The sequence below is a fragment of the Solanum tuberosum genome, unplaced genomic scaffold (genome assembly GCF_000226075.1).
Source record: "Solanum tuberosum cultivar DM 1-3 516 R44 unplaced genomic scaffold, SolTub_3.0 scf00271, whole genome shotgun sequence".
NCBI classification, from domain to species: domain Eukaryota; kingdom Viridiplantae; phylum Streptophyta; class Magnoliopsida; order Solanales; family Solanaceae; genus Solanum; species Solanum tuberosum.
Window position 1 is genome coordinate 127,715 of NW_006239192.1, and position 22,102 is coordinate 149,816.

The 22,102-nt window shown below is 31.9% G+C and overlaps 3 protein-coding genes across 3 annotated transcripts; all 3 read left to right on the forward strand.

Moving 5' to 3' along the window:
• Positions 1 to 10,670: 10,670 nt before the first annotated feature.
• Positions 10,671 to 11,129, forward strand: LOC107062788 (uncharacterized mitochondrial protein AtMg00240-like). Its single transcript, XM_015313856.1, has one exon. The coding sequence runs from the start codon at positions 10,671 to 10,673 to the stop codon at positions 11,127 to 11,129; it is 459 nt and encodes a 152-aa protein (XP_015169342.1).
• A 3,375-nt stretch (positions 11,130 to 14,504) lies between these two features.
• LOC102585187 (ethylene-responsive transcription factor 5-like) lies at positions 14,505 to 15,606 on the forward strand. The gene has a single exon (XM_006358157.2). The coding sequence runs from the start codon at positions 14,644 to 14,646 to the stop codon at positions 15,403 to 15,405; it is 762 nt and encodes a 253-aa protein (XP_006358219.1). The 5' UTR covers positions 14,505 to 14,643; the 3' UTR covers positions 15,406 to 15,606.
• Positions 15,607 to 20,416: 4,810 nt separating this feature from the next.
• On the forward strand, positions 20,417 to 21,560 carry LOC102585525 (ethylene-responsive transcription factor 5-like). Its single transcript, XM_015313871.1, has 2 exons — positions 20,417 to 20,594; positions 20,649 to 21,560. Exon 2 carries the CDS (start codon positions 20,681 to 20,683, stop codon positions 21,416 to 21,418), a length of 738 nt encoding a protein of 245 aa, XP_015169357.1. The 5' UTR covers positions 20,417 to 20,594; positions 20,649 to 20,680; the 3' UTR covers positions 21,419 to 21,560.
• Positions 21,561 to 22,102: the final 542 nt, after the last annotated feature.

Here is a 22,102-nt window from a genome sequence, read left to right on the forward strand (position 1 = left end):
GTTTATTATATAATTCAATAATTGTGTCTAACATAATGTTAAAATGAATATTAGATTACGTACTCTTTTAATATTAGTCGTGATAACTTATAAAAGTTATAATTTATTTTTTAATTTTATAAAAATAAAAAAAATACTTTCAAAGTGTAATACCCATTATTACTCTTTAATTTATTGTATTTACATGAAAATGTTGAAAAATGGTTCATTGTTTAAGAATATGCATGATTGATTACGTATAAATACAAGTTAACATGTCTTTTCATATCTAGTATTATATTATATAGAAGAGACATAAAGAGGACAACCAATGACATTTTTGTAAATCTAATTTCATTTCTAATTAACAAAATATTTATGTTACACAAAGTATCAAAGGAATAAATATTGTCTTTTATAAAGTTATGTCATCAGAAATGAAGTAAATTTTGTATTTAATTTTTTAATTTTTTAGTTAAAGATATATAGTAGAACATTGTTTGATATTTTAGAACATTAAATTAAAGTATTCAAAACTTATTATCTACTAATAAGATTTTTGAGAACAAAAACTAATGTATTGTATTATAACAAATGGCTGACATTTTATTAATTTGAGACCTTCACTCTTCAGGGACTAAGATATATCTATGAAGGAAGTTAAATTACTTAAAGTAATAATATATGTATAAGTGAAAGTCTAGAAGAAATTTATCAATCTAAAAAGAAGGGGTAGAAGACTTTATTCAATCCCACCCAACTCATGTATTTCTCTACATTAAAATATTTAATAAGGCGTCCATATTTATAACACTAACAAACTAAATTAAACTAGGACTAGAAAATCTCCTTAACTAACAAATCTTAATTAAATATAATTAAATAAATACCATAAATAACAAATCCTAAATGTTCTGAAACTGAAAATGTTCTGAACTTCTGAAATTGCACAACTTCTGAAATTGAAAATGTTCTGCATATTGTTTAGATTCAGGGCATGCACAGGAAGGAGGAGGCATGAGAGCTCATCCCAAAGTTCTCTCAGCCTAGAAAAATAATTGGACACATACGCAGTTCCCTGAGACAGAGTGACAATTTCCTTGTGAAAAAATGCCCTGGAAGCATTAACCTTATCAAACCTTTCACGAAGATTCTCTCAAGCCGTATGAGCATCAGATCCATAAATCACCGTGCTAACTAGACTTTTAGACACAGTATTCATAATTCATCCTAGAACAATAGCATTGTATCTCTCTCATTGATCATGCACAGAGGAAGGATGCATGTCCTTAGTAGAAGTTCCTAACAGAAAACCTAGTTTATTTATGCCAAGTAAAACAAGCTTCAAGGATTTGCTCCATAATGAGTAATTTTCAAAACTTAGAAGTTGAATTGAGATAAGAACAGCACCTTGAGTATCATAAGGATGAATATAGAGAGGATGATTGTGATCAATTGAAGTAGAAGCTTGAACTCCAGTAGCATCAGCAGTGCTATCCACAGGTGCCATGAACAATCCGATGATGAGAATTACTGTAATCGAGAAGACAAACACTCGATCTACTATTGTATGAGCAGAGAAAAAAATTAGAAGAGAATCACAGTAAATTTTTTGTGCTCTGATACCATGTTGAGAACCTCTATTAATGGGAGTGAAGAAAGCTTAGAGAGTCTTTGTGGGAATGAACTATTGATCTTATTCATTCAATTTGTATGATTCATACATCAGTGTTGTATATATATACACACAGATAGTACAGAGAAAGTTTTTATTTTCTAACTAACTAAGATTCCTTTTCTAACTAACTCCTATAACTAACTATTCAGATACATTTAATGAATTAGTTACATTGTTTATTTACATAATCTCAACAATAGTCAATGGACTAGATCCCTTGACAAAATATAAGTTCAAAAAGTAAATAACTCAAGGTAAAACAACATGAAAACACTTTTGCTCAAGGGAGGAGAAAACCACGACCTGTCTCAAAGGATTTCACCCAAACTCTATTTAACTCAAACAGAGCACAACTTCATATTACAAACCCTTGTAACCTAAGAACTAAAACTCTTTAATCCCTACCCCTTACTATAACAACTCTACTACAAGCAATAGCTCTATTGCCCACTGAATCAACTAGCTCTAGTTGACTTAGACTTTAACAACCCGACATAGCTAACTCTAGCTAAGAATCGGAAAGCTCAACAAGATTTTTAAACGATCTAATTCCTTTATAACTTAGGAATAGATCTTACACAATTAACCACTGAAATATAAACCCTAGCCACAACTAAGAACAATGATAACTCTATCTTGTCCTTCGGTTGTTCTTGAGCAATATTCCGTTGAGAGAGGCTTTTGTTTTTTTTAAAAGATCCCTTTTTTTTTGCAAAATCTTGGTTTGTGTAAATGGAAAATAGACATATTATAGGGTAGACACAAGCACACAAAGCAATTTCATTGGCTGAGAGCCTGCTATGCTATGGGAGACACGCACCAACCACAACAGGTTTTGCAGATGCATGCTTTTAGACGGATGTAGTTTTCACTGAACGAAACTCTCACTTTCGTCTAGAATCAGGTCCAAAGTTTATTCAATCATCAAAACTTCAGACACTCAGACAACTTAAAATAACACATAGATATACAAGTGAGATATACAAATATATAGAAGGATATACAACCGTGTTCATCTTATTCTATGCACCAACTCAAATTTTTCGACTATAAACTCTTCAAATCAACACTAAATGAACTCAAAACTTAGTATAAGCTTTGAAGTAATTACCAAATTTAATAGTAATAGTTCTGCTTGGAGTGATTCTGGTATGATTTTTCCATTTGTAAGGTCGGAGTTGGGGACATTTACAATTCGATTCTGGTCGATTTTTATTAATAAAGGAGCTAAGTTAATTAAGTTGTTTTTTCAAATAGTTGAACCAAATCAAATTTAGAATAAATTTATCGATTCATTTTTTTTATTTTTATCCATCTTCTTGAAAAATCGTGACATAAAAGTGATAGTTGAATTGAAATGGTAACATAAAATAAAGGGAAAAAGGACAAATATACCCCCGAACTATCGTAAATGGTATGCAGACACCCTCCATCATACTATTGGGACATTGATGCCCCTGCCGTCTAAATATTAGAGCATATATACCCTTCACTCTAACGGAAGACTAAATAGGGACACGTGGCGCAATCTTATCCGTCGATCCGATATTTAATCGGCGGATAAGATTATGACACGTGTATATTCGTTAGTTTAAAGGGTATATATGCTCTAGTTTTTGGATGGCAGGGGCACCAATGTCCCAAAAGTATGACGAAGGGTATCTTCATACCATTTACGATAGTTCAGGGGTATATGTATCCTTTTTCCCTAAAATAAATGTCGATCCCTTTAACGTAATATAGGACAGACGGATGCCTTTCTAAAAAAATGGGAAAAAGGACAAATATACCCCTCGAACTATCGTAAATGGTATGCAGATACCCTCCGTTGAACTTTTGGGACATTGGTACCCCTGCCGTCCAAAAACTAGAGCATATATACCCTTTATAATAACGGACATACACGGTCACAATCCTATCCACATATCCGACATTTATTAAATATCAGATCGACGGACAAGATTGCGCCACGTGTTCCTATATAGTCTTCCGTTAGAGTGAAGGGCATATATGTTCTAGTTTTTGAACGACAGGGGCATCAATGTCCCAAAATATGACGGAGGGTATCTGTATACCATTTACGATAAGTCGGAGGTATATTTGTCCATTTTCCCAAAAAAAATTAAACAATTGAATGACAACCAACATGATATGAAGTTAATAATCAAGATCGCTTTATGAAAATAAATATGGTACCGACAAAAAATGTGATACTCCTTAATTAGAAGTCTCAGATTCAAGCTCTGAATATAGAATTTTTTTTGGTAAGGAGCGCTTCCTCCGAATGAAGCTCTGCATAGCGTGAATATGAATTAATCGAGCTCCAATATGAAATGTTGGATATCGATTTATTGATCTAGTTTACTTTTTCAAGAGGCAATTTTTTATATATTTCAGCAAGAAAACCAAAATTCTAGTATTTTGATGTAGTTAAATTCTTTTTGCAAAGAGTCAACGGCAACAAAGAAAGGGAACATTAATTAATCGATGGTCCACAGGAAGGAAAAAGGTTTTTAAAATAAAAAATAAAAATTGACCAAATAATATCTTCAGGGAAAGAAATCAAACAATTGTATAAAATTAGAAAAATATTTCTTAAATATTGAAGTACTCCATGAAATCGGATCACGGCTGTTGAAAGCGGCTGAAATATATTACTATCTTTAATATATTTGATATTACTTTCTTTTTAATTTATTTAAAATAAAATTTTATTTATTTATTTTTTAACAATTTTTTAATTTAAACTTTTCACATAAGTTTTATACCATATGATTAATGATTATTTTAATACATTTAATATATCTTAAATTTAAGATCACAAAATTTTTAACTTGTTTTTGTTTTTTAAACTTTGAATCGATGCCAAGCATATTATACGAAGAAAACCTTTATTATTTCGCTGAAAATATGATCTAATTATGTTGATTAAATGAGAAGTTGCAATTGGTAATTTCAATAATCCTCCGTCTCATTTTATGTGACACTATTTGACTTGGCACGATACATAAGAAAAAAGAAGGACTTTTAGAACTTATAATCTAAAACAATCTCTAGATATTATTTGTATGGTTGCAAATTATTTCATTAAGATTAACATAATTTTTACTATCATGTTTGGATAATCTTCTAAAATCAGATTATTTTGAAAAATGAAGAAAAACTGTTTGTGAGAAACAGTTTGTGTTTGGACAATAAATTTTAAAAGCACTTTTGAGTAACAATATTTAATCAAGTTATTTCAAGTGTTTCTAAAGCTATTTATCTCAAAAGTGATTTTTTTTTTTTTTTGAGAAACACTACTTTTTATTTAGCTTCTTCTCTTGCTTAGCACTTATTTTCTCCCGAAAGGATGACCAATTACATTACTTTTATAAAATAAGAATTTTTGACATCTTTAAAGCTTAACTAAATATCGTACTTTTGTAAAATAAGCATTTTTTATCTCTAAAAAACTGGATCAAACAAACTATAAACTTCGCTAAGCAAGTATTTATCAGCAAAATAGAATCAATGAGAGAGGCACCAAGCAACCCGGATCGTTCCGAAATTAAAGCAATCCTTTGCAAGTTGAAGGATGATTGTTTGCCTTGTTGGAGTAGATGTTGAATCATGAATGTAAGTCAAGTTTGTTGTCTATATTTTATTATTTAAAAAAATATATATTTATTTATTTATTTATATTTATCTTTTTTATATTATTTTATTTTATCTAATTAAATAAAATAATACAAAGTCGTTGAAAAGTATGTTTCAGACGAAGCAATAAAGTCATCATGAGGTCCCTTTAGTCAGCGCACGTGCCATGTTACGTATACGTACTTAATTATGGGCTTAGATAAGAAGTGTTAATCTTCTTCATACGTAAATTATACTAATTGAAAAGGATATAATTAATAAGATGATTGAGTCACTCCATGATTATTAAATCTTTAAAATAATCTTTTTTTTTAGTGAAAATATCATTTACTCCCATGATAGGTCAATGTGACTAGGGCATAAATACCGGAAAACCCAACCAAATTAATTCGGTTCTTCGATTTTTCAGTTCAATATCGGTGTTACTTTTTCAAAAAGTTAGATTCTTCGGTACAGTGTTGGGAGTAAGAGTCTCAGAACTTAGAGCACCGAATAATCAAACTTTATATATATGGGCATTCTCTTAACTAAAAATAAAAAGTCAACTAACAATTAAATCATTCATGAACAAATCAAAATAGCAATACAAATGTACAATTCAATTGTTAACTTCAAATATTAGTTCTCAAGAGGAACAAAAACATATTTTTATTAATGTAGTTATGTAAAGGAACCTGTCTTCGTCCTTGTTTTTTCTTGAGAAGTAGTTGGAGACACAATTTTCTTGACAAAGACAAATATAGTCTTTTAGTTAGCACAATAAGAGTTCTATGGCGAGACACATCATTCCTTAACATACTTTTAATTTTTACGTAGCTTATACTTTAATTTTGTCCTCATTTTATTTTTATTCACATAAGAAATTGATTTAAAAACACCGAATTAAACAAAACCGAATTAGTTTGGTTTGGTATCCGATGCACACTTTTCTAAAGCCGAAAACCAAGAACTGAATTGAAGTTTAATAAATGCGAACCGAAGAACCGAACGCCAACCGTGACATGAATTTGAATAAATTTATCGCTATAGTATAGTCTTATGATTTAGCTAATTATAATACTAGTCTGATTAGTTAGTTATTATAATCAATTAATTAGTTAGCATAGTTAGTTAGCCCGCTGTCAATTCTGTTACTTTTTTGTTAGTGTGTTAACACACTAGTTCACACTTTTCTCATTGTATATATATGTACTATCTTCATAATGAAAATCAGTTAATTGGTTTTCCCCAATTCTGTATCTTCTTCTCTGATCTCTTCTTCAGTTGCGTCTATGGATGATTAAGCCATGATTATGGAGCATTCTTCACATGGTATTAGAGCACGAGGTACTTCGATTCGTTTGTGCTTCTATACTTCATCTTCAATTTTTGTTCTACTCATGTGTTGTATTTTGACCACTTGCTAGATCGAGGTTTTTTGGATCCATTCTATTTCCCGCTACATTTCTTCATTTAGATCGATTCATCTTCTGTGAGTTTTTTATTTGAATTTACAATGGTGATTGAAAGTGGTTCTATTTCAAATGAGAATACTGTGAACATAAATGGTGTTAGTGGTGAAGATCTTAGTTCTCCTTTGTATATGCATCCTTCGAATAATCCAGGTGTATCGTTTGTTCAAACTCTTTTTGATGGAGTAGGATATAGATCATGGAAACGAAGTGTTCTTAGAGTTCTGTCGGTTAAGAATAAGCTGGGCTTTATCAATGGTGATTGCAAAAGGCCTGATCCAGGAACATCACTCTTCCATCAATGGGGAAGATGTGATGACATGGTTACTTCCTGGATTCTCAATTCTCTGTCTTGGGAAATTGTAGAAAGTGTGGAATATGTTTCCGATTCAGTTGAATTGTGGAAGGAGTTGGAAAATCGATATGATCAAACCAATGGTGCAAAACTGTATCAGGTTCAACATGAGATCAATGAGCTGTCACATGGGACTTTAGACATTACTACCTACTACACTAGGATGAAAAAGGGTGTGGGAAGAATTAAGCACATTGCATGTCAAAACTCAATGTATCTGTAACTGTACTTGTGGAGCTAAGGATAGTATGCTCAAGGTAGAGCAGGATAGGAGATTGATACAATTCCTTAAGGGATTGAACGAGGTTTACACTGTAGTTCGAGGGAATATCCTCATGATGAATCCACTACCTTCCCTAGCTCAAACTTTTTCTTTGTTTGTGCAGGATGAAAAACAGAGAGAAATTAAACATAATGCTCAAGTGTTCATGAAGTCTGCATCTCTAAATAAAAGTAATTCAAGGAAGAAGGTCATGGAATCTGTTGCTTTTAATACAAATGGTTCAGCAGGAGCAAGTACTTCTAGGTCCGTGAGGGCAAACTATTCTTCTACAGGCAACACAAATCCCAATTTCAGAACTAATTAATATCAGACTAATTCCTACATTGGCACCAGGACTCATATTATATGTGACTACTACAAGAAACCAGGGAACACCAGGGACAAATGTTACAAGCTACATGTCTATCCATAGACAAACAGTCCACAAACAAACAATTATCAGAATTCAAACACCTCTAATCAGAATGGATACAAAGGCAACAATCAGAATCCCAGGTTCAACAAAGGAAAAGGTCTTATGGATGATGTCCATGGTGGTTGTTGTTCAGGAGAAGAGGGGCACATGGGAACTCATGCTGATACAGGTCCTCAATTGACAAGAGAACAATATGCTCAGTTTGTGGAGTTGTTACAACAGTTTCAAGCTGAAAAGGACAATGCCTTTACTATTGGTAATGTGAATTTTGCAGGTATGATAGCATGTACCTCCACAATTGATTTTGGCAAGTTATCATGCATATGCTCTCACAATAAAATTGACTATTGGATCCTTGACTCATGAGCCTCTAATCATATGACCTTTGACATAACATTCTTAACAAACATTACTTATCTTCCTTGCCCCTTATTAATTACCTTATCAAATGGTTACAAGGTGAAAGTTGTGAAAATTGGTAGTGTGGTACTTGCATCAAACATTGTTCTGCATGAAGTGTTGTATATGCCTCTTTTAAGTACAATCTTGTTTCAATTAATTGCCTTTCAAAATCCATACCTAAAAGCATTGTGTATTTTTCTGAATCCTCATGCATTCTGCAGGCTCCTTCAATGAAGAGGCCTCTGGTGATTGGTGAAGCAAAAGATAGACTATATTTTTTATGTTTTAAGTGTCTGATGAAGCTCAATTATCCTGGTGCTACTTCAGCCACTTCCACTTCTGGTTGTGTGCCAAGTCAAGATGTTTTCAATTCTAAGTCTCAAGATTTTTCAATGTTAAGTCTGTTTCTTTACATGTTCCTTCATGTAAACATAGTACATGTGCTCAACATTGTGTTCTACTTAATAAAATTCTTGATTTTTATGCTTCATTTATGACTCATGCTTGTGATGATGTGAATGTGTTATGGCATAATAGACTTGGACAGTACCTTTTGTGAAAATAAGGGAGATCAAGTCTATATCTGGAAAAAATTCTGCCAAACAACCTTTTCTTTGTAACATTTGCCCAAAGGCAAGGCAAGAAAGACTGCCTTTTCCTCATAACACCCATACCTCTACTAAATTATTTCAATTCTTACACATAGATCTATAGGGTCCATCCATATGATGACACATGATAATTGTAGTTATTTTGTCACACTTGTTGATGATTACAGTAAGTGTACATGGACTCAGTTAATAACATGTAAAAGTAACACCTTAGTAGTCATCAAAAATTTCATATCCATGGTTGAGACCCAATTCAACACTAGTGTTCAAACCATAAGAACTAACAATGGCCTTGAGTTTGTAAATGCAGAAACCTCAACTTTTCTTAAAACAAAGGGAATAATTCATGAGAAAACATGTCCCTACACACCACAGCAAAATGGGGTGGTGGAAAGGAAACACAAGTACTTGTTGGAAACTGCTAGGGCTCTTCTTTTTCAATCCAAATTGCCTATCAAATACTGGGGTGAGTGTGTGTTGTGTGCTACATACATCATCAACCGACTTCCTACTTCTCATATGAAAGGCAAATGTCCATATGAGTTGTTGTACAAAACTAAACCAGTCTATTCCCACATGAAAACCTTTGGTTGCCTATGTTATCCTACTCTTCCAAAACCTCATAGGGACAAATTCCAAGCCAGGACCACACCCCATATCTTCATAGGCTACCCTTTTGGATCAAAATGCTACAAAGTTCTCAGTTTAACCATAAAAAAGATACATATTTCCAAGGATGTAATTTTAAAGAACACATTTTTCCTTTTGCTGTTCTTCCTAATGTCTCTTCTTTTCCTTCTGTTTTGCACTATGTGCCTTTCACAGATACCATGCATACTGACATTGAATCACCAACTATGCAATATGTTGAAAATGATGTACTTGATGCAAGTGACCTTCTATCTCATACTTCACCTAATCATGTAACTAATTCACATGTTACCATTCAACCCTTTAATCATGAACATATAGCCTCCAGCAGACCATCTAGACCACATAAATTGCCCACATACCTTCATGATTATGTTTTTCCCAAGACTATGGCTAAACAGTTACAGAATTCAAATATTTCCCTTACTGCCTTCTCCAAACACCAACATGTACCATCTGAAGTCTTGGCACTTGAGAGTCAAACACTTGTAAGAAATGTCAGTAATGATGATGAACCTTCTTCATATAGAGAGGCTGCTATGAACCCTGCCTGGCAACGAGCCATGACACAGGAGTTTGAAGCATTACATACAAATCACACTTGGGATCTTGTTAATCTACCTAGTGGAAAGAAGGTCATAGGATGTAGGTGGGTTTATAAGGTGAAACACAAGCTGATGGGACTATTGAGAGATTTAAAGCAAAACTTGTAGTGAAAGGATACACCCAAAAAGTTGGGGTTGATTATACAGAGACATTTTCACCAGTAATCAAGATAACAACTGTAAGAGTTTTACTAGCCACAGTTGTAAAGAAGGGCTAGAATATATTTCAGCTTGATGTAAACAATGCATTCCTTCGTGGAGAATTACATGAAGAGGTATATATGGAGGTTCCCCCAGGCTTAGTAGTGCACAAGCCAGGGATGGTATGCAGACTAAACAAGTCCCTATATAGTCTGAAACAAGCCAGCAGACAGTGGTATGCCAAATTAGCTGAAGCCTTGTATGTAAAGGGGTACACTCACTCATTGAATGACTATTCTTTGTTTCATAAGAAGTCTGAAAATTCCAACATTTTTGTTGATGTCTATGTAGATTATGTGATTCTAACAGACACAAGTGTTACTGAAATTGAGGAACTCAAAACCTTCTTCCATGACAAATTCAAGATTAAGGACTTTGGAGGTTACAGTATTTCCTTAGGATGGAAGTTCTTTACAAAGATGATGGTCTTATTATCTCTCAAAGGAAATTTGTTCTTGACATGTTAAAGAGTTACAAGGTTGCAAGCATTAGCAGTTGTACATCCCCACTTGACCCTACAGTAAAGCTCTATGCCAAGGAAGGAGATCCTTTGTCAGAACCATTGTTTTATAGAAAGCTTATTGGGAAGCTAAATTTCTTGACTAACACTAGGATGGACATATCATACAGTGTACAACATCTCAGCCAATTTATGCAGGACCCTAGAGAACCACATTTACAAGCAGCTTTTCATATACTAAGGTATCTCAAGGCTGATCCCACTCCAAAAATTTTCATGTCCAAGGAACAATCAAATGATGTCAAAGCTTATTGTGACTCTGACTGGGCTGCCTACCCTGACACCAAGAAGTCAGTAAGTGGTTATATTGTTTTGTTAGGCAACAGTCCACTCAGCTAGAAGTCCAAGAAACAAGAGGCTATATCTTTGTCTTCAGCAGAAGCAGAGTATAGAGCTCTAAGGAAAGTTGCAGGTGAGTTAGTATGGTTGAGCAGATTATTAACAGAACTCACATTGCCATTGCCTGTACCTATTGAAGTGTACTGTGACAGTCAATTTGTCCTACATATAGCTCAAAACCCAGTGTTTCATGAACGCACTAAGCATATTAAAGTTGACTGCCATTTTGTGAGAAATTTGCTTCAAACAGGCCTCATTTCCTTACATCACATAAGCTCTGATAATCAGCTGGCAGATAAATTAACTAAGACATTGACTGGAGTCAAACATTCTACAACATTGAGCAAGTTATCAGTGTTCTCCACACCTCCAACTTAAGGGGGAGGGGGGGGGGCCTTTATGATTTAGCTAATTATAATACTAGTCTGATTAGTTAGTTAGTATAATCAATTAATTAGTTAGAATAGTTAGTTAGCCAGTTGTCAATTATGTTACTTTTCTGTTAGTGTGTTAACACACTAGTTGACACTTTTCTCATTGTATAAATATGTACTATCTTCATAATGAAAATCAGTTAATTGGTCTTCCCCAATCTGTATCTTCTTCTCTGATCTCTTCTTCAGTTGCGTCTATGGATGATTAAGCCATGGTTATGGAGCGTTCTTCACATATAGGAAGGTTAAACAAAAAATTGTATCGTAATAAGCCATGGTTATGGAGCGTTCTTCACATATAGGAAGGTTAAACAAAAAATTGTATCCTTTCTTTACGAACACAATTCTTAGATATGGATGTTGTGCTTTAGGTTATTTTGAACGAGTTGGAATGGCTAGACCCCATTACACATTGTAGTTCTATTGTTAACACAATATAATGTTGACTATATATTTTCTTATTTGGTTGATGACCAGTCTACGAAAGAATTTCATTGTGTAATGATTGGGTGATATAGCTATTTTCAGTTGTATATTCATTTTTTCTTTGCTTTGAAAATTAACAGGACTATACACTACTTTGCAGTTTGCAGGTGTTAAAATAGACTTTCCTGGAAATATACATTAGCCAAATTAGTCAAACAAGCAACCATTAAATATCCATTAATTATAAATTCTTAGTGAGGAACAGACTAGTAGTACATTCTGTGTGTTTTGTTTTCTTCTGAAAAGCAGATCAATTGGAAAAAATAAACAAAAAAACTCAATCTAAAATGATTTATGGCAAAGAATATATATTTCTCATTCAAAACTACTTTTAAAAAACCGAGATTTAGCGACAGACAAATTTTGTAGCTAAACAACAAAATTTGTTGCCAATTTGACATATTTTCATTAGCTACGAGCAAAATAGCGACAGACCAGCGACGAAGTTCATAAATAATTTCCCTGCTTTTTTAAGTAGTTAAATATAATCATATAAGGGGTTGAATTTCATTTTCTTACCAATGTTATTACAACCTCTCATCATCATCAATCATGTGTGCCAAATTAAATGGTAGCTTCTTCCTAATTAAACTGTAGGACGGCAGATGTGAAGTAGTGATTTTTTTTCACCAATTTGAACATCACATAGAGCACATTCTACACCATTTTTAACCAACTTAAAGTAACATTTTCTGTAATTTAAATTAGAAGATCTAGAAAAAGATATAATTATCAATATGTGATGAAAAAGGAAAATTTATTTAACATTTCATCAAACCGCCCAATTTGTCATTAGATTCCTCAAACTATAAAATGCATCTACATTGCATCAAAATAACATAACTCGGAATTTATCAAAATTAGTGGGAAAAAAACTAAATCCACTTAAGTAGCGTTGAGAAATTTAGAAGAGGGGCTAGGCTTCGAATAAAAATATATTGTAATGGTTTAAGGGGTTTAAGAACGAGGAAGAGAGTGATATATCAAATTATGTCACTATACGAACATATTCGATTCAACTAAATAACGTAGGATTGACACATAACGAAGGACAAGTTTTATAAATTCTGTGTACTTATAAAAAGCCATTTTTTACTCTTTTCTCTTATATTATATTATTAAATTAATGACCCTTCAAAGAAGGTACCCAAAAAAGGTCACATTCTGTATTATTACCCGTTAGCATATATATAAAATACGTCTTTTTCAGAAGAAGAAAAAAATGGAAGTCCATTTTCGTATGCAACTTGTGTAAAAATAATATTCACTGATTTAAAAGAAACATTTTTCATATATTATATTGTGCTAAAAGTTACATAAGATCTACTTGTAGTATTCTCAGTATCCTACTTCTCTCTTAGATTCTTTATATAAATAGTAGTAGTAATTATTTCACCTAATCTGTTGAAATCTGAACAATTTCGATTCAGATGTGTCCATCTAGTAAAATAAAAAAGATCTCAAGTTTTTCCCCTTGTTAGAGGTTACGTTCATATATTGTTTATAATATTTACTTCTCAATTTCACTTTATTTGTCATAATTTGATCCGGTATAATATTTTTAAAATTTTTGATCTTATTTTATATTATTTTAAAAAAAAATTGAACTTGTGATTTTAAATATTTCATAGCATTTGTATGACCATAAAAAGTTCTAATTAAAAATATACCAACATACAATTTATTTAACCAATTAATAAAAAAACAAGAGATTGAGAAGTATTGTAACGAGCCAAACCTCGGCACGAATTGTTAATTTTACTTTTGAACTATATATACACACACTTTATTAATTGAACTTAAATAAGCCTTCGATCTTGCACATGAGTGAAATATAGCTCTAAATTCTTGTCAAGTGTAGGGGTGTTTTCAACACTTCTCTCGGTCTTTTATTAAAAAATTTGTGTTTCTACAAAAATTTGAGGCAACTTGCTATGTCATGTGGCAATTCAGGAATATATCAAAATTATCAATAATTTAAAAACAAAACTAATAATTTACACTAAATTCAGAAATATTATCAATACTTCTCTCATTATTAAATAGATTTTAGAAAAAGGAAAAAAAGAAGCAACCTAGAAATAGAACTCTTGGTGGAAGAGATAAGACTCATCCATCAATACCCAATTTTTTATTGAAAAAAAGAAAAACATCAAAAGAGACAAACAAACAAAGCAAGCATCATCACTCTGTTGTCCCACATGATTTCTTTGAAATAATAATATTGTTAAAGAATGACAAAAGTCTCACATCGATAGATAATGAGATGGGTGGACTCTTTATAAGATTTGAACAATCCTCCTTCTTTTGAGCTAACTTTTGAGTGTGAGTTAGACCTAAGACCTAATTTAACAAATATTATAACATAGTAGTATTTAATTTGTCTATAACAGTAAACACTAAAAATAAAGGTTTATAGATTACCCCACATGATGCTTCCTCTCTCCACCTTAGAAGCCTCATAGGAAACCTCTTCTCAATCCTCAAATTTACACTCTTTATAAACAACCCTCAACACACTCTTTTTTTCCACTCAACTCACAACTTTGAATTTGAAACATTCCTCTTCAATTCCATTTTAAAATTCTAAAAGAATGGGTTCTCCACAAGAGACTTGTACTTCACTTGATTTGATTAGGCAACATCTTCTTGATGATTTTGCTTTCATGGAAAACTATTCCCAAAGTTGTGGTGAATCTGTGGACAAGAGTTGTTTCTCTTTTGAAACAACTCAAAGTTCAAATCTTGATGATATATCAAGCTTCTTTAGTGCTAGTTCAAAAACAGAGTATGATGGTTTCTTCGAATTTAAGGCAAAACCACATGTTATGAGCTCGAAACAGAGTAACTTCAAAGAACGCAAGCCATCTCTGAACGTTGCGATACCCGCGAAACCTGTTGTGGTACAGAAAGTGGAAGTTGAGAGTGAGAAGAAGCATTACAGGGGAGTTAGGCAGAGGCCTTGGGGAAAGTTTGCAGCGGAGATTCGTGACCCAAATAGAAAGGGGACTCGGGTTTGGTTAGGAACCTTCGACACTGCGGTGGATGCGGCCAAGGCATATGACAGGGCGGCGTTTAAGCTTAGAGGCAGCAAAGCAATATTGAATTTCCCACTTGAAGTTGCTAACTTTAAGCAACAAAATCATGATGATGAGATTAAAACATCAGGGAATAAAAGGGTGAGAGAAACAGAGCAATTAGTTATCAACAAGGAAAGGAAAATAGAAGAAGAAGAAAGAATAGTCCCAACAGCGGCAGCTCCATTAACACCGTCAAGTTGGTCGACGATTTGGGATGAAAAAGGTATCTTTGAGGTGCCGCCACTGTCACCATTGTCTCATCTTGTAATGATATAATTTGGGATTATTAGTATTTGATGAATATGCACCTGACTATAAACTAAGTCTGAGGTGAATTAGGATTAGAATGATGTGTCTTTGGATCTTCAATATTTAGTAATTTCATTGATTAAGCGTTATTTAATGTAAATATGCAATCAATCTAAAATTTGTTCATTTTATAATATGGAAATTTTAAAGCATAGACATTTATATGAAGCAGCTTGTCTCTTGCACCAATTTTATTAAAACTATTTTGTGGACTTGTAAGGGATTAAGTCCAAGTGGAAGGCTTTCCCATAATTCTATCTCCAACACAAATCCCAAATTTTATACCAAAAAAAAATATTTTTTTCTCTCTTCATTATTATATTATTATTTCTTATTTCATTTGCATTTTTTTATTTCATAAAACAAATTCTTTCTAAAACATTCACCATATATAATTTATATTATTTTCTTTTATAATCGTTATATTTAAAATTATTTTGTACCATAATTTTTTAAATAAATATAAATTGCTAGCAAATATTATACATTATACATAATAATGGATAATACAAATAAAAGTGAAATCATTAATGAAATACAATTAAATAAACATTACATAATTAAAAAAAAAAATTAAAATCTACATAAATATTCAACTTTCAAGATCACTACGATGCTCCCATAAATGCTCTATTAATGCATTAGGTAGTTCAAAATGAGCAATGTTTGCAATTTTAATTTTTGTGAAGGTTAATTGTAGTTATCTCCAATTATAATTTATAGTTGAATTAACATAAATTTAATTTTTTTTTAAAAGTCATATATAGAAAAATTATTTTATAAAAAAGCTGAATTTTATATCTAAAATTAATATTATAAAAATATTACATAAAAAATAATTAAATATACAAGAGATTTAATTAAAACATACAATTATATATTTAATTAAAAGCTTGTATAATGAAATAATATTAAATTATTGAAAAAGTGAATAAGTGTGATGAATAGTGTTACATCAAATTTGGTGTAAAAATTGGTGTGGGTTGGAGCTCAAAACATCAAATTTTACACTAAATTCTAAATTTGGTGTAAAATTTGGTGTTGGGTTGGAGATGGTCTTAAGGCATAGTAACAGTAAAAACTGTTAAGAAGTCCCACATCGATAGAGGGATAAGAATTTGGTCTTCTTATATAGACTTGGACAAACCTTCTCTCATAAGCTAGTTTTTTATGTTGAGTTAGACCCATGTGTCATATCATTACATGGTATCAAAGCCAAACACATCCCAATTTGTTGTTCACCGATGTTGGGCCTCCGTTCACCGATGTTGGGCCTCCATTTAGAAGTGTTCACGTTCAAGTTGAGGTTTGGCCGTGTAGGGGAGTGTTAAGAAGTCTCACCTCGATAGAGAGATGAAAATTTGGTCTCCTTATATAGACTTGTACTCATGAGCTAACTCTTGGAGTTGAGTTAGGCACATGTGCATATCTTTACAAAAACAGCGCATGGAATTGTAAGGAGATCGGCGTGCTGAGCCTTTGACGGAACATATAAGAGAGATAAGGTATCACGCTCGAAGCATATATCCTGCACATTGCCTGCACTCAGAATCATTATTGATCCAAGTAAATTCTTGGTCTGGCTTACTATTATATTGAGAGCTATAATTATGTGAAAGTTTTTCAAAGATGAGCATGTAATAAATTGATAGTTAAAAATTAAGATCTTTATAATATGAATATGTTTCTAAAATAATGGTGAAAATTATAATTCAATTGATCAGTCTATGAAGCCTCTAACATATTGAAGATAAATTATTGGGAGAAGATCCCAGACCTAAATACTCCATTAATAATATATATGAACAACAAATATGCTAGATAAACTGGAGCCATGCGAAAGTAAAAAGGTCTCACCAAAATTGGATGAAAGTAATCCTAGTAATGCTTCTGATGCGTGAATATCTAAATCTGCATCATAATATAATGCTTCGCCAAATGACATTAATAAATAAAATGTACGGTATGTAAAATAATTGAATGTAACAATAGGCTAAAACTGAACATATTGAGTTGAATGAATAATTGTGAAGATAGACTGAAATAAAGTCAAATTGATAGTAATGCATGTATGTGTACATTAACAACAAAACTTTATTACTGAAAATATGCATCAACAATATACTGAAAATAATATAACTTTATTTTTCTTGAAAAAAAATTCTAACCTACAACCATCACGTGAATTTCATGATGATACAACATTTTACCTATATTGTCAAAAGCATCCTATACCTTGTCAAGATGAAAGATAAACTTAACTAATAAATCTAATTTCTAAGCCCTCTGTAGAACTTCTTGAAAAGTCGCCTGAATCAACGACACGCCTATCCTATGTTGATGACACATGTGAACCCTTATCCACTCGATACTCAATATCAAGTCCTTTTCCCTAATTCTATAATAACAAATGTTGTCTAATTCAATTGAATTTGTCCGATTATGTATACTACTAATTACTGGTAAAGGACAAAAAGGCAACAACCTGGATAATTCCCTATAGTTGATTAAAGGAAAAAACCTTTTGCAAGTTGAATGAATATGGTTGATTGCCTTATTGGAGTTGACGTTGACTGCAAGTAAAGGTAGAAAATGGGTGGGTTGACTGAATTGCTAGGATCGGAATGAGTTGAATTAATAAATAGATGTATTATTGATTCGTTTAAAAATTATTTGAGTGAAATAAATTAAAATATGAGTCATAATTCAGCCTGTTCGACTCTGACTAAGTTTAATAGTTTTTTTTTTTGTTCTTTTATCTTTTTAGCATCTTATTAAATTATTATTTTTTTGTATTATGATTATATGTAACATATCAAATAAAATAAAATATTTTGTCATTTTTTTATTAATTTAGATTAGATATCAGTCCAAATCTCGATGGACTGAAATAGATTGGACTGAGCTAATATATAAATGTTTCTTACGTACTGTACAACTAAAGAAATCAACAAAAACGGTCATATGTATATGCAATGGATCGATATTATATAAATAGTATATAATCATGTATATATGATGTATATTTATATGTCAGAAATGTATATACTTCCATATATGTTGTTGATACAATATTTATAAATTTACAGGCTACTTTTTTTCAATTCGGACCAAATCAAATCTCCTCTAAACATCTCAAAATTTACATAGGAACATCTCTCGATATTTTTGAGCCTTTTGATATATTATTCACTTGAAACGATTCATGTTTGTGACACATCAAATTTTAAAATCAAACTTTAAAGAAGCTTTAATGGTTGAACATTGAGTCTCTTAATCCAAACCAACTCAAAACCTCCTCTAAAATGTTCAAAATTTTAAATATGAGCTCAAGGAAGGAGGAGAATGGAATGAGTAAATATCTCAAAAGGTCACTCAACTGTGAGAAATTGGGTAACAAAGTCATTCAACTTTAACTTGTTTCAATAAAATCACTCAACTTAAAGATTTCCTCTTATAATATCACTCAATCAAATTTATCACTATAAAATATGAGTAAAAAATTAAATTATTTGCTTATGCCATGTAGACATGAACTCTATATAAAATAAAATTTAAAGACCCAATAAAATTCTCTATTTCTTTCTTTTAATTTCTTTTTCCAAGAAACTAACATGCACTGTTTCTAATTCTTTAGTATCATAACTTTAAATTCAATTATGTATGACCATTGTTAGTTAAATCTTTCCTCTTTTCCTAGGAACTTTTTAACAAATGGAAAAAAATTACGGTGCCTAGACCCAACATATGTTACGATCAAATTATTATTTAACTATTTTTTTTACGTTGATTAAGTAGTGTTTATTTGATTCATCCAACTTGACTTAGCTGAAAAATAAGACACTTCGATTAAGATATGAGATTGATCTGTTGAAACATAAATTTAAAGAAAATTAGAGAAGAAGCGTAGAGTGGGGAATACGGGTTTTAGATAAAATTATGTTGATTTGTGGTGGGTTGGATGGGTGGGTCGTACATAAAATATGGGTCTTTTAAATTGAGTGATTTTATTGAAACAAATCAAAGTTAAATGACTTTGTTATACAATTCTTCATAGTTGAGTAAACTTTTGAGATATTTACTCGGGATGGAATGAAGAAGAAGAAAAGAAAGGCAACCAAAATTGTACTTTGTTGGCCATGAATAGAGCCAAATGATAATTTTTGAGTTATTAATGATAATTGAGTCATTTCGGATAAGAAATTTTAATTTGAAAAGTATTTCGTTTAATTTATCAATAATAATTGGTTGACTTAAACTGTATATATAAGATGAATTATAATTTTATGGACTAATTTTATCACAGCAAAAATGATGGTTACGTTACCGTTATTATTATTTATATTATCTCCTACATTATATTTTGTAAGCGTTAATGCCGTTGAAAAGTAGGTTTCGAAAGGAGCAATAAAGTCAAGTGATGGGGCCCTTTTTGCCTTTGGTCAATTCACGTGTTATGTTTTATGTTTAATTGCGGCTTTCCTGCTCTTATATGCGTCATTTTAATGACTTAAAATTATGTGCAATGATAATTTATAATATATTCTTACAAATGAATTATTTTCATTTTAAAAAAATAATATTTCGTATCATTGATTGCTAACATGTAATGAATAGTAAATAATTTGTCATGAGATAATTATTATATTAGCGATAAATTAATCCTTATTTAAATAGTTATGTATGAATGTTTTTAAAATGTTTTAGATCTATGCATTCTGATATAATAAAAAAAAACATACGTTACTTAAAATTAATTACAAGTAAGGAAACAAAAAGACCAAAATAGCACATTTCAGCACTTTGTTTCAAGCAGTAATCTTTAAATATATTTCAATACTTCCTCCGTTCTAAAATAGTTATCTTATTTCACTCATTGAAAATGAAAATCAATTTAGCTAATTTTTATACTCCCGATAAACAACCCCTTATTTTATTATTTTAGTGAAGCAATAAACTATGAGAGGGACTAGGATTTTGGATTAAAGCGCAGGATGCTTCGTTTCTCCACCTGAGAAGGCTCGTATGAAACCTCATCTCTTCATTTCTTCTCTTTATAACTCATCCTCCACACACTCTCTTTTCCACTCAATTTTCTCTTCAACTTTGAATTTAAACATATATATAGTTGACACTAGTTACTTTCTCCAACTGAAATTATTTTCTTTGTTTGATTAGTTGAATGACACTAGTTACTTTCTCCAACTGAAATTATTTTCTTTGTTTGATTAGAAGAAGAAAAATGGGTTCATCACCACAAGGAACTTGTAGCTCACTTGATTCCATTAGGGAACATCTTCTTGATGATGATGTTGCTTTCATGGAATATTACTGCTCTAACACTTGTTTCTCTTTTGAAACTACTCAAACCTCGAAAACAGAGTTTGATGGTTTTTTCGAAATTGAGGCAAAACCACATGTTATCAGCTCAAATTCTCCGAAGCAGAGTAACTTCAAAGAACGCAAGCCATCTCTGAACGTTGCAATACCCGCGAAGGCTGTTGTTGTAGAGAAAGTGGAAGTTGAGAGTGAGAAGAAGCATTACAGGGGAGTTAGACGAAGGCCATGGGGGAAGTTTGCGGCGGAGATTCGTGACCCGAATAGAAAGGGGACTCGGGTTTGGTTAGGAACATTTGATACTGCTGTGGATGCGGCAAAGGCATATGACAGGGCAGCGTTTAAGCTTAGAGGCAGCAAAGCAATATTGAATTTCCCACTTGAAGTTGCAAACTTTAAGCAACTCCAAAATGATGATGATGATGATGTTGAGATTCCACAGCCGGTGAACTCATCAGGCAATAATAAAAGGGTGAGAGAAACAGAGCAATTAGTTATCAACAAGGAAAGAAAAATAGAAGAAGAAAGAGTCATTCCGATGGCACCTCCATTAACACCATCAAATTGGTCGACGATTTGGGATGGAAAAGGTATTTTTGAGGTGCCACCATTGTCACCATTGTCTCAGCTTGTAATGATATAATTTGGGATTATAAGTATTTGATGAATATGCACCTGACTATAAACTAAGTCTGAGGTGAATTAGGATTAGTTTTATGAGTGTTTGGATCTTCAATCGTCATTTAATGTAAATGCGCAATCAATCTAAATTTGTTCAATTCATATATATATATACATTCATTTTTATAATATTCCATGAAAATATTAAAGCGTAAAGTTTGTTGTGTACTCTTGAGATTGTCAATATCATTAGTTTCTATCGAATCAAGTTCTTGGTAGGCCTCAATAAGAAACTAGTTGTGTTTATGATTGACAATCCACTACAGAAGAACCGAGTCTTTAACTGATTTACACAAATTTTATGCACGTAATGAAAGAACTAGGTCCTTCGCAAATGAATGGAGCTGATAGTTCATTAGACGCGACAAAGCAAATTCCAATTGCATATATGCAATGTGTGGATTAAAAAACAACAACTCGACATGAAAATATTGTCATATTTGCAAAAAGGAAAGAGCTTTAGGAGAAAATGAATGAACGTTGAAACAAATAAGGGAACCAAGTCCAAATAGGATTGAATTTCTTAATCAAGTTTCGATGAGTTTTGGAGCAAGAAGACAAGAAAAAATTGGCTATCACTATTCCTGCACAATACACCACATTGATGTTATTATGTTGGATGCTATTTGCGCAGTTACAAAATTTA